Genomic DNA, 16,087 nt, shown 5'->3' on the forward strand with positions numbered 1-16,087 from the left:
GGAAAGAGGACCATGCAACTTGTCACACGGGCAGTCATGCCAATGAACTGTCCATTCACATACCTGGCTGGAGTTACACCGCAGGTGAGTCATGCATCTGTCTGCAGGAGGGTAAGCGGTGTAAATGCTCTGCCAAGGTGGGTATCGAGTTTCTTCTACATAACTTATGGCAAGAGGCATTGCTCAGGAGAGTCGCTTTAATCTCCTCTGCTGATAGCTCAGTGTTGATGTGCAATTGGATACATTTTCTTAGATGAAACTTCTGTACTTTATAAGAGATTCTTTCCCTCAATTTCTTGTTTCTGACAGTAGTTCCAAATCATACATAATGAGTAAGACACAATAGCTCCGAAGAAGTTAATTTAGATTGTGCCCTCATCACATTCCAAAACAGGGTGAGGAGAACAAAATGCTGTTCACCCCCAGATGTTTTGTCTCTCTGGTGCCAAACATCTGTATATTTGGAAGTGTCTAGAATTCTGTAATTTTACTTTTTAATCACATAGATGATGTTTGTGAGTTAACCTCATAAGTATCATAACTACTCAGACACAAAACCCCATAATGGAGTGTATGGGGTGTGTGTGTGTGTGTGTGTGTGTGTGTGTGTTAATTATAAAACATTTTCTAAATGAGGCAAGTCAGTGACTCACCATGCCAACAGCAGTAGCAGCAATTTTCTGTCTCCCTGGTTTGTCATCTGGGGGCAACTCAGGCAAGATTTGGTACTGTTTCTGCTATTTCTAATGCCAGGCAGAATTCCCAAGATGGCCTTCCCTGGGGACCCTTCACCTGTCTTGGAAAATCAGGGGAGGAAAGGATAGATTTTTCAAGGAGGAAGGTCATCAATTTTTTTTCCCCCTCTGTATCAACTTCTGATTTCTAGCTTTACTTACTGTGAGAGAATCTGGTTTATGAATTAGTGACTTGTCACTTGGGGACAATATTTAAAGATAATAATAGTAAAACTGAAAATATAGCATATAGCATATGCATAATAATTTTATGCTTCAATTTTTGTCCATTAAAGCTTTATTAATGAATAAAATGACTATAAAACATTTGAAACTCTAACTTGCATAGAAATATTAAATGATGTAATTAATTTTAACAAGTGTATATGTATTGAACGCTTAGAGGGTTTTTTTGGGCAATTTGACATGGCTCTCAAATTGATTAAACCATTGAAATGACTGAGTTTTAGACTTACTGCAAGCTGGAAAATATCAGCAGCCATCAGTGTTCTAAATATAAACCCCTCTTTAGGGTGTAAAGAAATTGCCCAAGCTAAGTATTTTATCTTCCTTATTGATGATTCCAGAACTATACAACCTGCACGGTTGTATGCTACCCCAGTTGAAGCACATCCTTGTCTTTACACTGTGCTTCATGATGTGAACTAGTCATTTGGATTTATAGTGCTTTTCACCAAAGGATCTTTAGAAATAACTAGAGCCAGATCTGAAACATTCATCTCAGAGGAGAGGAGCAAGAGTAGAAAAAAGTCCCCCGCTTATTTTGGCTTTGGTGCAGAAAAGATTTTTGATTGTGACTTCGTAAAATGACTCCCGTAAAAGAATTTTCTTAGGCAAATAGTATAAGTTTATTCTACTCCCGGTGGGTCAACATCCCTCAGAATAACCATATTTCCCAGAAGATTTACATGTGGAAAACTTGAGTAGTTCTAAATCCTGCAACCTCATTCTACCATTGAAAGAACAAGATTGTCACAGAAAACAAGGAAATCTTGAACACTTTCTCTACAGTTGCCGATCTATTATTTTCTAGCTCAGTGAATGTGGACAAGTGACTCTAATTCTCTGAGTTTACTTACTCATCTGGCTAACTAGAGCAGAGAGTGAATTAGGTGCTCTTGAAAGTCCCTTTAAACTTAAAAAAATTTCTGCTCTATTTGCCTGAGATGGAATCTGTACAGGAAAGAAGTTCCATGCCACTCTGGGCCCTGCAAACATAAATTCCTAGGCCACAGAACCTTGAGGGTCTACCATTTAGAGCACATGCTCAGGTATTTATAAATGCATACTCTCATACACAGGCATCCCTGTGCTTGTATGCTCTCTCAGAAACTAATTTTCAGTGTGCTGTATTTCTTCCCAGGTGACAAGAAAGCACTTCTACCCACACTATAGAATTCTTACCTCAACTGTGTAAGTACAACTCATTGACTGTAACGACCACAGTCTGTCCTAGTACAAACCTACGCAATGTCTCAAGGGTGGGCTTGCTGACCTTCAGTCTTGACAAGGCTTTTTAGCCTTAATGAAAGTGCTTTCAAACCATGGCGATGCTCATTACATCTCAAAGAAACTGTTTGTATTTTCCTGTCTGAAACTGGATTCTTCTCTGAAACATTCTTGACAGCCTCCTGTGGTTACACAGGCTATTAGCAGTCTTCATACTTCATGGCTATGGAATCTGAATCTTTTATCTGAAGGACTTTAAAATCTCTCATGAGCAGGGTCCTCTCCAGGCTGGCTTACTGACATTCAGCTGCTTCCTAGGTACTGCCTGGTAGAGTCTAAACAGAGACAATGCGTTTTTAGTCATAGTCATTAAGTCATTGGACAGAAAGTCTTATACATTGTATTTTTTAAAAGAATTATGTATTTATTTAATTCCATTTGATCTTATTAGTTTTTAATTTGACCAAAGAGAGACAAAGAGAGAAAAATGGAAAGGGAGAAAGCAAGCCGTCGGGTCTGGGACTCAAAACACAATCATCCACATGGGAATCCAGTGCCTTTAGTCACCACACCAACTGTTGGCCCTCTACAAATCGTATTTTTGCATGAGCCTCCATAACATGCATTAAGAAAGATGACTAAAATTAGGGAAAATGGGATATTTACAAGCACTTTGTGCAATCCAGATAGGTCTATTGCCATGTGGCATTCCAATAGATACATGAGTACCTGTTCTTGCAAGAGCTGAGCACTTAGGAATTGGTTTCTTTTTTGTTCATCTCCTTGGATCTGTTTGTTTTACCTTTACCTTCCTGTTGTTAATAAGCATCCTGCAAGCACCGCATTGGTAGGTATACAAATTCTAGTATGTATCATAAAAACTGTTTTCATCATTATTATTGTCATCACAACCATTATCATCATCATCCTCTTATCAGTAACTATAGCCCACCAGGCACCATCAATTATTTTGAATTATTAAACCATTCTGTAAGGGAGTATTAGCATCCATATTTTGCAGATGAGACAAATGAGGCTTGAAGATTAAATGATTTGTCCGAGTCCACATAGCCAAGTGCCAGAGCTAGGTATTTGGTTTCTGTTGTGCCCTTCACAGTAGAGCAATTAGGATGGTGGTGTCTCTCTTAAGAGTGGGCCCTATCATCACTCTCACCATTGAAGGTGTTATTTGAAGACTGTTTATGGATATATGAAATAACATCAATATTTGGTGGCTGGTAGACTCAATTAAGAGAGTGAGCTACAAGTTAATTTCTGATGGACTATAAGAAGCTGTGTCATTTGATATAGTTAAAATGTATTGGCTCAGGCCAGCTGCAGTGACACAAGTGTAACAACTCTCCACCATGCTAAGGCCACATGGAAATGTCTCAGGTTCACATTCTGAAGGCTCTCTGTATATGTCAGGTGCAGTGAACATGTGCCTATTACCCTGGCTGTCTGCGGCCAGGGGTGGATTGTGATGTGAACACTCTGTTGGGAGTGTCCCCATCCCCTGTCTCTCACTGATGGAAGAAATAAATCAACTTAAAAAAAAATTGGCTCAGAAATCCTTCCTAGTCTGATATCTAGTTCTTTATGGTATTTAGTATTGATCTGAATGGTTCTCTCCTCACTGAATATGCATGCTTGAAACACTATTGACTTGGATACATTACTCCTTGCCCATTTTATATTGCATTCATGGCCTAGGTCTCTCATCTCTGAGACATTGAATAGATAGAGCAAAATCTTTTGATGTTACTAGATGCGATGGGAGAAAAAGCTAATGAACACACTGTCCACACTTTTTGCCTCACATGCTGATGATCTATGGGATACTCTGTGTTAGAACACCCTATTGGTATACAGGTTCTGGTGGCATTGGTCTGAAAAATTCCCAGCGGAGTTTAGTATCCATATGTGAACAAAGATGTGAATGACTAGAAGTAAGAAATCCCTGCCAGCTCACCAAATGAAACAAGGTGAGAATCTTGTTATTCTAGAACTGGGGCAGGAGGTGGGGCATGAACTCTAGACCTTGGCACCTCTATGAGGATAGTGGAGTGTGTTTTGTTTTGTTTTTGTTTTTGTAATTGCCACCAGAATGTGTGCACTTATTAGAGACAGAAAGAGAAGGGGGAAAGATTCTTATAATGGAACATGGTCATGCCACATTCTCTTCTCTATTTCTGTAGCCTGTTATGATGCTGGACACACATATACACATGTTCAATGTGTTTGTCAAGCCACCAGGGGCAGGTTTTTGAACCATGGCTGTCCATGTGGTTTCTAGCTCCCTTAACCAGCAGGCTATGGCGCCAGCTCAATAATAGTATTCGATTGTTCTACGTTCGTGTTTGTTTATTCATTCAATAAATAAATATTGTATAATTGTCCAGGAGTGGGAGTGGTGGAAGCATTGAGAAGTAGTCAGATTCTGTGGCTGTGTTTTGAAGGTGATCCAACAGGGTTTTGTTAAGAGATCAGATGGTTTGACAGTCCCATGGCAATCAGGATACTTTCACACTATAGCCACACTTTCCTGTTGATGAAATCAATGCATGGTTTCTAGGTAAGCAATCTTATAACAATTTTTTTAATGAAGCCAAAAGAATTGGGAAGAGTGATTTTGTATTTTTATTATTAACAACATGATATGCCAGGAAGTGTTAGTATCAGCTAGTGAATGAACAATGAAACAAACTAGGACCCCTGTTATGCTGCAACAGCTCTAGAGCAGGAATTAGTAAGCCCATATCCAGACCACTGTTTTTGTAAATAAAGTTTTATTAAAACATGACCATGCATGTTTGTTTTGCATTGTTTCATGGCTGTTTTCGTGCTATAATAGAAGAGTTGAGTAATAGGGGCAGAGACCATATGGCCCAGAAAACCCAAAATATTAAGTCTTCCCAGAAAAAAGTTAAGAGTAGATTCTCTGGGTAGCTTTGGGCAAGTAACTTTCCTATAAAATCTCCATTTTTAAGACTTTGAATTCTTCTAACTCATCAATTTATTCATTTTGGGAGCTGTGGTTTTCTGTCACAATAGCTGTCTGCAAGCTGGATTGTTAGGCTGATGTTTGGAATGTGGTGAAGGAGTGATATAATGTTCAGCATCAACAGGAAGAACTCTCTCATCCTCCACCTCCTTATCCTGTTTACTCCTTTCTGACCAGTACCTTCCTGGTCCTCTCTAATTCTCTTCCTGTTTCCTAAATGTAGGTGCTTACTTTGATTCAACCTTGGCCTCCGGCTCTCCTGCTTCTTTTTAGTCAGTAGCGAGGTCAGGCTGTGTCACTTGTCTTCTTCAGAGGTTGGTGAATGCATCCAGCCCTGATACCTCCTGCTGATGCCAGACCAGAGTCCTATTTGGTCAACCTTCCTTCACTTTCTTTACCTCTGTTGTGTCAGCCATGGTACCAGACACCAGAATAGTCTCTGATTCCATGATGCTGAAACAAAATTTAATTGTGGTACCTCACCCTTCACTATGTAGGTAATAGTCTTTTAATGCGATGCATTTACCACTTCAAGGGGGTCATTTTTCTTCTTCCAGATTGTTCTTAGAAGGCAGGATCCAAGTCTGTGCCAAATCTTAGGACAGAACAGGCCCAGGGCCTGTGTGCTGGTGAAGGACAGGTTATTCTGATGACCCAATAAAGCCCGTGCTGATGTCAGGGCCATTACATGTTTGTTGTCTGCCTTCCTCAACCTTTCCTCCCTGTGGCCATACTCAAAATCTCTCTGGCAAGGAAAAGTGGGGAGCCATGTAAGATTCACTGATAAGAGGTAGGTTGTGAAAAAATCCCTATTTGGTTTTAAAATCAAAGTGGTAGTAGGAGGGTTGTCTCAAAATATTGTTTTCCTCCAGGAATTCAATGGAAAGATTAAGCATTGTCATAAGACAATTATTAACCTTCAAATTGAATGTTAAAGAAGAGAAAACATGTGTGCCATTGCCAAAAATATTTTGAAAGGTTTAAAAATTTGTTTTTAAAATTTAACTCTCAGTGAGTCTTGATGAGATTGTGTTATTTACTCCATAATCATAAATGAGATTTTGAGATCATTCTGTAGAGTCTATATAGTGTCTCATTTCACTATTCTTGCTAGCTTATGGAAAAAAAAATTTTCCCCATTTTTTTCCCCCTACTCCCTCAAGTTGTATAACAGGGCGTATCCCTGCAGTGTTTAGGAGAGTCATTGCTAATTGGCCAACTGTTCAGGTTTGCCAACAATAGATTAAGAGAAATAAATTGAAAACCTTAGGTGAACTAATGAGATAATGGCCTAATTTTTTAAATTAGGAGGCTCCAGAGCAGCTATCTATACTTGAATAACAATGATAGAGATTAGCAGATGGTGTAATGGTTACATTTCTAGACTCCCATGTGACCAACCATGGTTCGAATCCCAGACCTGGAGGCTTGAAATTCAGGCTGGACACATGTGCATGTGTGCCCAAGATCCCGGGAGGAGATTGGAGAAGAAGGGATTGTGGCATGACCATCCCCCGGGGTGGGGGGCGATTTCTTTCTTTCTGTCTCTGTATCTCTCTGGCAAGTGCCCTATTACAAAAACCTTCTTTAAAAAAAGAAAGTAACAATGATAATCAGAGTAACCACCGGATGGACCTTTCAGATTCTAGTAGTTGCCTGCATGTACCTTACAAGGTAACTTATAAGAGCAGTACTAAGCAGTTTAGGCGCATAGTTGGGACTCAGTACCATTTTTAAATTATCTTTAATATCATCACAGTTGTCTATAAGAAATCAATTTAGACATGATCTTGGAAAGAAGTGGTAGTAGCATGATGATTTCTGTAACAAAAAAAATATTGTCTAGACACAGAGGATCCTAGAAACGAGATAAAACATGAGGCAGAGATGGTGTGTATATATATATTTTTTTGAGCTTGGTGAGTTTTTGCTATTTTCCCAATAATCTTAGAGCAAAGCTCCTATCTTTCTATAAAATGTGATTTTCTTTTCAATGTTAATGACTAACTTTGGAGAATAAGAGATGAATGAAGATGGTAGAACCAGCTCATGAATTCATTTTAAACTATGTTTTATCAAAATAGTTTGTTTTTAAATACAGAAATTCTTTTTTATATTGCTATCACATGTTGAGTTATTTCCCATTCCCATTATGACCACATGAGGTCATTCCTGTAGATGAAGAACCTCAGTCCATGTATAAGGCATTCTAGAGAACTTACATGGTTCAGTGCTGTTGTCAGAGGATGTGGAAAAGATGTTCTTAACTGGGGGAGGGCATCAGACATGTCTGGAATGCATTTTCAAAACTCTCATACTGATTCTGTACTGGAATCTGTGCAGCCCTGCCAGTGCCTTCCTGGTTCAGTGTGCTGTTGGGAGTATATCATGTCCCTTCTACTATGTGTCTTGTGACTCACCTATTTAAGGACAATAGGGGAAGACACTTCCAGATTGAGATTCCTGTGGGGTCTTGAAGGGCAGTTGCACGGTATAGGTGTTCTCTTTGCAGGAAGTACAACCTTTGTCATACTTTTCAGATTAGAACCAGCTCTCTCAAATGCCTATCCTTTCCCACTTGGTTTTTCATGATAACTGATAAACGCCTTATAGGAACATCAGAAATTATAGTTGAATGGGAAATTAGGTGGTTGTTGTCTATAGTATCAAAAATTAAAAACAGGAGCTACATAAATACATTTTTTCTTAATGATTTTTTTCTATTAGTTTAAATATTTGCATATAAGGGTTGCATCATTTTCTTCTGCAGAGCTGCATTTGTTTTCTTTGTGCTTTGGGGTTGTGCCAGAAACTGACATTAAGTATGTGGGTCATTCATGTATTATACAATTCTATTTATGTGGATCCCACAAGGAAAAAAATCTTAACTCTCCCTGTTTCCCAGAATTGTGCTTCTTCTGAGCAAGCGTAGTTTTTCTTTTTTTCAGAGCATTGGACTTATGCAGCAACTAATGTCTTCCCTTCTACATTGTTTATTGAAAATACAGAGACAACTTTGAGGCCCAACTCTCACAAATATGTGGGGTCACACAGTGGCATTTGGTGTGCTAAACTCATTCCTGGCTTTGTCTTATCCTTCCCATGTCTAAATATATGCATTGGCTTAAATAAACGAAAAAGTATTTAATTTTACTTACATTTCACTCACTTCTCAGGCAAGATACAAAGTGAGAGGACCAGGCTTATGGGTGAATAAAGTGGTATTTGGAGTATATTCAACCAATGAATGCCTTTAGTGTTTTAAGATAGAGGCTTATCCCTTTCTGTACATGAGTAGACCACATTTAGGTGTTTTTGGTCAGATGGCCTATGTAGATAACAAACAAGTGACTAAGTTTCTCTAGCATTCTCTTCTTAACCCTCAAAAATATGCTGGCGCATGTAACATCAAATGCGCCATTTCAGTTCAGAAATTATAGCCAAACGGGAACCAGCAGTTAGCGTAATGGCTATGTTGCTGGATTCCCACGTAGTCAACCGCGGTTCGTGTCCCGGACCTGGTGGCTTAGAACTCACACAGGACGGGTGTGTGTGCATGTCCAAGATCCCGAGAGGAGAATGGAGGAGAAGGGACTGTGGTGTGGCCATCCCCCCTGGGGGGTGATTTCTCACTTTCTGTCTCTCTGTCTGTCTCTGTCTCTGTCTCTGTCTGGCAAGCGCACGTGCCCTATAGTGAAAACCTCTCCAAAAAAAAAGAAAGGCAAGAAATTATAGCCAAAGGAGATCTGAATGATCAGACCCCAACCAGTGGAGTTTGGGAGCATTAGTCTGTACAATGCATTCAATGTCACCATGTTGTACATTTGGGAGATATAACTTACTATCAGGGAGAATTTATGCTGATGCATGTCATTGTGTCAAAGCTCATCATAAACATCTTAGCCTTAAAGCCTACCTTGGCTGTTGGTATAGCTGGTAGCTAGGGTGTCTCTTCAAGTCTAACATCACTCTTGAAAATATCACATTAAAATGAGTTTAAGTAGAATCAGTTTATTCTTCAATTCCTTGGCTTTTCTAATATATTTTCCTCATTGAAAAAGTAAAACATGTGCATTGTAAAAATAAAAATATATTGGATTGTTAGAAAAGTCATGATGCAGTTTTTTCCATGCAAAAATACATCATGATTTTTCCAACAGCCCAATAAATAAGCAAATAGAGGAAAGTGAAAAATCAACCATAACCCTACTGCCCAGAGGTATATCACTGCAATTATTTCAGTAGATCTTCCCAAATAGGTTACTTAAGTTGTCTCCTAAATGTAACAGACTTCTTTTCTTTTTTCCTTTATACTTTCTTTCTTTTCCTTTTCTTACCAAAAATTTTATGAAAATATTAATATATACTGTTCTGTTTCACATCCTATATAGTTCCCTATTAATTGCTTAATGGCTACACAGAGTTTTATCATACAGATTTAGCTTAACTATTAAAAAAGTTTATTGTTAAATAGATTATTTTCATTTTTATATTTTAAAGGCAAAATGTAAGTAAATATCTTTGGAGGGAAATATGAGCATTTCATGTGATGTTTCTAAAGCCAAATTCTTAGAATTTTAGGTCAAAGGCACAGTACTGAGACTTTTAAATAAAGATATCCAAATGTCTACCCAAATGGAACTATCTATACATAAATGTCTCTGTCTTTATACATGTATACGCATTAGGTATTATCATTACAAAACTTTGCATGCCACTTTGAGAAATGAAATATAATATTTGTGATACATTTATTTGCATATTTTACTGAAAGTCTGACTTTCTCAGGTTTACTATACCTCTCTAGTTCTTCTTTTGTGAATTGCTTCTATTTTCTTTGATCACTTTCTTTAGTCTTCTGCATATTTATTCATGTTAAAATGTGATTTTGTCTTTTATTTTTTAATGTTTGTGGTAATATTTAAAACTTTGAATTTTGTGGGACCAGCAGTTGGCGTAATGGCTATGTTGTTGGACTCCCATGTAGTCGGCTGCAGTTCGAGTCCCAGAACCAGTGGTTTAAACTCACTCCGGGTGCATGTGCATGCGTGCCCAAGATCCCAAGAGGAGAATGGAGGAGAAGGGATTGTGGCATGGCCATCCCCCCTGGGGGGTGATTTCTTGCTTTCTGTCTCTGTGTCTCTCTCTGTCTTTCTGGTGAGCACACGTGCCCTATAGCAAAAACCCTCTACAAATAAATAAATAAATAAATAAAACCTTGAATTTTGAAATAATTTTAGATGATTAACAGAAGAGTTACAAAATTAGTACAGTCCCTGCATGTAGATCCTTGAGCTTTCCCTTATAGTAACATCTTACTAGTGACCTACTATACTTATCTAGGACTGAGTTTTCAAAGTTGGTATTGTTGACATTTGAGGCTGGTTGTGGAGGCTGTCCAGTGCATGTAGGGTATTTAGCAGCATCCCTTGTCTCTAGCATGAGGTGCTAGTAACACCTCCATCTCCACCCAATTGTGTAACCAGAAATGTCTCCAGGCCTTGCCAAGTCTTCCTTGAGAGCAAAACTCACTCCATTTGGGAACTCCTAATACAAACTAAGACATTAATATTATAATACGGATTTTATTCAGATTTTTCCACTAATGTCCTTTTTCTGTTCCAGGATCCAATCCAGGATGCCACCTTGCTTTTAGTCATCATGTCTGTTTATGGTAATTTTTGGTGTTCTGATTATTTATTATCTTAGAAAGGCCGCCTCTAGCCTACAGTCCTCTATAGTGCCTTTGTTTAGATCTGCAGTCCCTCTGGGTGTATTTCCATGATGGTATAAGTTGGAAATCTCCTTTTCCTACATGGTTTGCTAGTGTCCAGACACTACTGATAAGATAATATGTTATATCTTGACTGGTTGACAGTACCAATCATATACCAAATTCTTACATGATTATACAAAGGTTTCTCTGACTTATGCAGTTTTTTCCTTCTAGAAATTTTCATCCAACATGAATAGAGTATGAATCACAAATGCTACTCTGTTGCTCTCTATGGATTTGGAAGATGAGGATTCTTTCAGATACTCCTAAATGTGAACTGTTGGCATCTGACATAGTTTATCATTGCAGGCAAGCAGTGAGAGACTCAGGCTTCTAGCATGTATTTTTCAAAATTTAATTTTATATTTTAAAGAAACTTCTCAATCTGATCTTTGTACTCTATTTTTAAATTGGCTATTTTGAGACATAATTGTTGACACAAAAGTACACACATTATATGTATATACCCATTCATGCAATGAACACCACAATGAGATACAGAATATTTCTATCATCTCAAGAATTTTGGCCCTTTTGCAGTCAATCTTCTACCACCCCGGCCTCAAGAAATCACAGGTCTCTTTCTAGCATTTTCTAAAATAAAATCTATATTAGTTAAAGCAAATTTAGTGTATTCTTTAGTATAAGGTTTCTTTCACTGAGACCAGTGCTTTTTGAAGTTCTTCTATGTCATTACATGTATCTTTAATTTTGACTAACAATATTTTATAGTACTCTTTATAGGTTTTTCACAGATTTTATAAAATTTATCTTCACTTCATGTTCCAAATGCTGCTGCAAATGAATTTTGATTTTTTAAAAAATGTCATTTCCAGCTTTGTGGCTCACATGTAGATATCTATATATTATTGATTTCTATCTAACAATCTTGAATCCTACAACATTAGTAAAAAACACTTAATAATTATAGTAGTGTTTTTGTGGATTCCTTGGGATTTTCTATGTATACAGTAATATTAAGTATGAATCAAGTTTTACTATCCTCTCCTTATCTTAATGATTTCTATTTTTTTCCTTGCCTTATTGCACTAGTTAAGACTTCCAGGGAAATACTGAGTAGAAGTGATGAGAGAGAAGCATCCGTACCTTAACTTTGTTAGCTGTAGAAATCTAAAAATCTATATTGACGTAGATTGATATAGAAACTCCATTTATCTGCTTGAGGAAGATTTTTCCTGCTTCTAAGAATAGAGAGACATCTTCCCCTAGGGTGGATGGCCATGCTGCAACCCCTTCTCCTCTATTTTCCTCCTGGGATTCTGGGCACACGCGCACAGGCACCCAACATGATTTTCAAAGCTCCAGATCTGGTCCTCGAACCACAGTCTGCCATGTGCAAGTCCAGTGCCTTAACCACTATGCTACCTGCTGGGCCATAAAATTTACCATTTTAATAACTTCTAAGTGAACAGTTCTGTGGCAATAGTATATTCACCTTGTTTTGCAAACCATCACCGCCATTTACTCCAGAACTCTCTTATCTTGCCAAACTGACCCTCTATACTCATTAAATAATAACTCCCCATTTCCTAGCTACCACCCCATTCTACTTTCTGTCTCTATGAATGGAACTATTTTAAGGACCTCCTATAGGTAGAATAATAAAATCTCTGTTTTTTTTTTTTTTCTGATTGGGTTATTTCACTAAGTATAATGTCTTTGAGGTTCATCCATGTTATAGCATCTACCAGAACTTCCTTCCTTGTTAAGGCTGAACAATATTCTATCTTCTGGTGTGTGTGTGTGTGCCACATCATGCTTATCCATTCATCTGTCAGTGGACACTTGGATTGCTTTTACTTTTTCACTATTGTGTATAATGCTGCAAAAAACATAGCTATACTAATAGCTCTTCGAGTCCCTGCTTTCAATTTTTCAGTATATATATCCTAAAGTGGCATTACTAGATCGTATGGTAATTCTATTTAAAATTTGCTAAGGCATTGCCATACTATTTCTCATAGTTACGGCACCATTTTACATTCCTATCAGTGATAAACATGGTTTCCTCATCTTTACTAACACTTGCTGTTTTCTGTTTTTTTGTTCTTTTTTTTTTAAATAAATGATATCTATTTTTATTGGCATGAAGTATCTCACTGCAGTTTTGATTTGTATTTCTGTAGTTATTTCTTAGTGATATTGAACATCCTTTTATGAGCCTTATGGCCATGTCTTCTTTGGAGAAATGTTTATTCAAGTCCCTTGTCAAATTTCTATTCATATATTTTCGTTGTTGTTTCTACTGCTAATTTGATAAGAGTTTTTCTTATGCATGGGTGTTGAATACTAGCAAATGATTTTTCTGTATCTGTTGGGGTAATAATAAGGTTTCTTTTTTACTTTATAAATATGGGGAGTTACATTGGTTTTCATATATTAAATTAACTACATATCTCTTATGATACATTATACTTTTTAAAAGTAAATTAATTGCTGGTTTTTATTTCCTATTATTTTGGATGTTTTTTTTTTTTCATTTTTATTTCTGAGGAATATTGGTATGTACTTTTCCTTTTAGAAATATTTTTGGCTTGGGAGGGGACCAGCAGATGGTGCAATGGTTACGTTGCTAGACTCCCACATAGTCAACCGCAGTTAGAGTCCAGGACCCGGTGGCTTAAAGTCATGCCAGGCGTGTGTACATGCATACCCAAGATCCTCAAAGGAGAATAGAGGAGAAGGTATTGTGGTGAGGCCATTCCCTCTGGGAGGGGGTGTGTGTGATTTCTCACCTTCTGTCTGTCTGTCTGTCTCTGTCTGTCTGTCCAATGAGTGCACATGCCCTATAGCAAAAACTGCACTTAAAACAAAATTTAAAAATAAATATTTTTGGCTTGGGCATCAGGAAAATATTGGCTTTATAAAATGAGCTGCTAAGTATTGTCTTCTCCTTTATTTCTGAAAGATATTTTGGGGAATTGGCATTATTTTTTCCTTAAGTATTTGATAGAAATCACCAGTGAAGTCAACTTGACCTGAAGTTTAGTTTTATTTTGTTAATTGTTACCAGAATGCTTGCATCCTTAACAGAGAGAAAGAGAGAGAGAGAAAGCATCCCACCCCAATGAGGCATGGTCATACCACACTCCCTTTTCCTCATTTCTCCATTCCTTCAGGATTCGGGGCATGTGCACACATTTCTAGTGTGTTTTTCAAGATACTAAGGCTGGGACTTGAACTTGGGAGACTGTATGGAATCCAGCTTCCTATGCACAGCACCTACTTGCTACACAACAGGTCCAGCCCTTTATGTTTTCTCTATAACAAAGTTTAATTATGAATTCATTTTTTAAACTTATTTTATGACCAGTCAGAATTTCTATTTTTTAAGTCTGTTTTGGCAATTTGTGTCTTTGAAGTAATTTGCTATTTCACCAAAGTAATTTATTGGCATAACGTTGTTAATAGTGTTTTCTTTTGATCCTAGAATTGCCAGTTTATATTTTCTAATTCATTCCTGTTTTGGTAGTTTGTGTCTTTCCTCTTTTCATTGTCTAGTTAAAGGTTATCCATCTTACTGATTTTTTCTTAAAGATCCAGGTTTTGTTCTATTTATTTTCTCTATTTTTTGGTTTCCTACAATATTGATTTCTGATTTGTTGACTTTTTTTGTCTATTTGCTTTTCTATACTTGCTTCATAAGGGAGAAGGTTAGATGAAATGCTGATATCAAATGTTTTCATATAATCATTTTAAGAGCTATAATTGCCTCCTAATTTTGACATATATTGTTTTCATTTTCATTCAGTTAAAAATATTTTCTGCATATATTTACTAACACAATTTTTTTCAATCACCAGAGGGTGCATACACTTGTTGGAGAAAGAGATAGAGAAAAGAAATATTTCCCAAGAGGCGTGGTCATGCCTCAGTCCCTTCTCCATTTTTCTACCCTGTCAGGACTTTTGAACATGCATACACATGCACACCTGACATATCTTTTTTTTTTTTTTTTTTGGAGAGATTTTCACTGTAGGGCGCGTGCGCTCGTCAGACAGACAGAGAGAGACATAGAGACAGAAAGCGAGAAATCACCCCCCAGGGGGGATGGTCACACCGCAATCCCTTCTCCTCCATTCTCCTCTCGGGATCTTGGGCACGCACGCACACGCGCCCGGCGTGAGTTTTAAGCCACCGGGTCCGGGACACGAACCGCGGTCGACTACATGGGAGTCCAGTGACATAGCCAATACGCTAACTGCTGGTTCCCTCACCTGACGTATCTTTTAAGCTACTATGCACACTTGACATATCTTTTAAGCTGCTAGGACTGAGACTCAGACTGTGATTAGCCATGTGGAATCCAGCTCCCTGAACCACTAGTCTACCGGGCCAGCCCTCAATGTAATTTTAATGATATCTTCATGATAAGCTTTAATATCTGACAGGGCAAGATTATGATCATACTTTTGGGTTTTTTGATAGAAGCTCACCATCTAGTCTCATGTATATATTTAAAATAAAATATTCAGACAATTTTTTAAAATCATTGTTCTATGTGGATTTATTTCTATCATGTTATTTTTTAATTTTTTATTATCATCATAATCTTCTTTATATTACATTGGATTACATATAACTTTACAGTGTATTACATTGCTTTTTCAAAAGGGAATGCCATGTATGTCAGTCAATACAGAGACATTAATCTCCCCGCTTCAACATTCAATATCTTTTCTATGTTTTCCCCAATCATTATTATTATTATTCTAATTATTTTTTTAAAATACTCAATTGCTATTTCTCATTTTGCTTGTAAAAAGACTTTGCCCATCATGAAATACTTCTCAGACCAATCCAGTTGAGAATACTATACATGTCATCATCAACAGGTAATAAGCCATATCTGTTTCTCACTAACGTCCTGCCTCTCTATTGTTCTCTTGCTATCTTTCTCTATCCTCTTCTCTTCACCTCCCCCATTCCACTCTGTCCTATTCTCATTAAGTACCTTCACTGCTTTTATGTCCTCCAATTTTTTGCTCTCTATCATAGAGTGCGGATAGTCGGTATATATTGAGTGGATACATACAATATCTTTCATAGCCTGGCTTACTTCACTCAGCAATAGATCCTTCA

The 16,087-nt window shown here is 37.5% G+C and overlaps 1 protein-coding gene across 4 annotated transcripts in view; it reads left to right on the top strand.

Moving 5' to 3' along the window:
• The window catches only part of CUNH10orf90 (chromosome unknown C10orf90 homolog), a 115,861-nt gene that overhangs the window by 27,227 nt on the left and 72,547 nt on the right, over positions 1–16,087 (top strand). For 3 of the 4 annotated variants that reach the window (XM_006143892.1, XM_027770091.1, XM_027770092.1), the window contains exon 4: positions 9–84. In XM_006143892.1, the coding sequence (XP_006143954.1) occupies positions 9–84 (76 nt within the window). The remainder of the gene's footprint in view (positions 1–8; positions 85–16,087) is intronic. The other variant, XM_027770090.1, reaches the window with a different exon arrangement.

The sequence above is a fragment of the Tupaia chinensis genome, unplaced genomic scaffold (genome assembly GCF_000334495.1).
Source record: "Tupaia chinensis unplaced genomic scaffold, TupChi_1.0 Scaffold000113_1, whole genome shotgun sequence".
Lineage (NCBI taxonomy): Eukaryota > Metazoa > Chordata > Mammalia > Scandentia > Tupaiidae > Tupaia > Tupaia belangeri.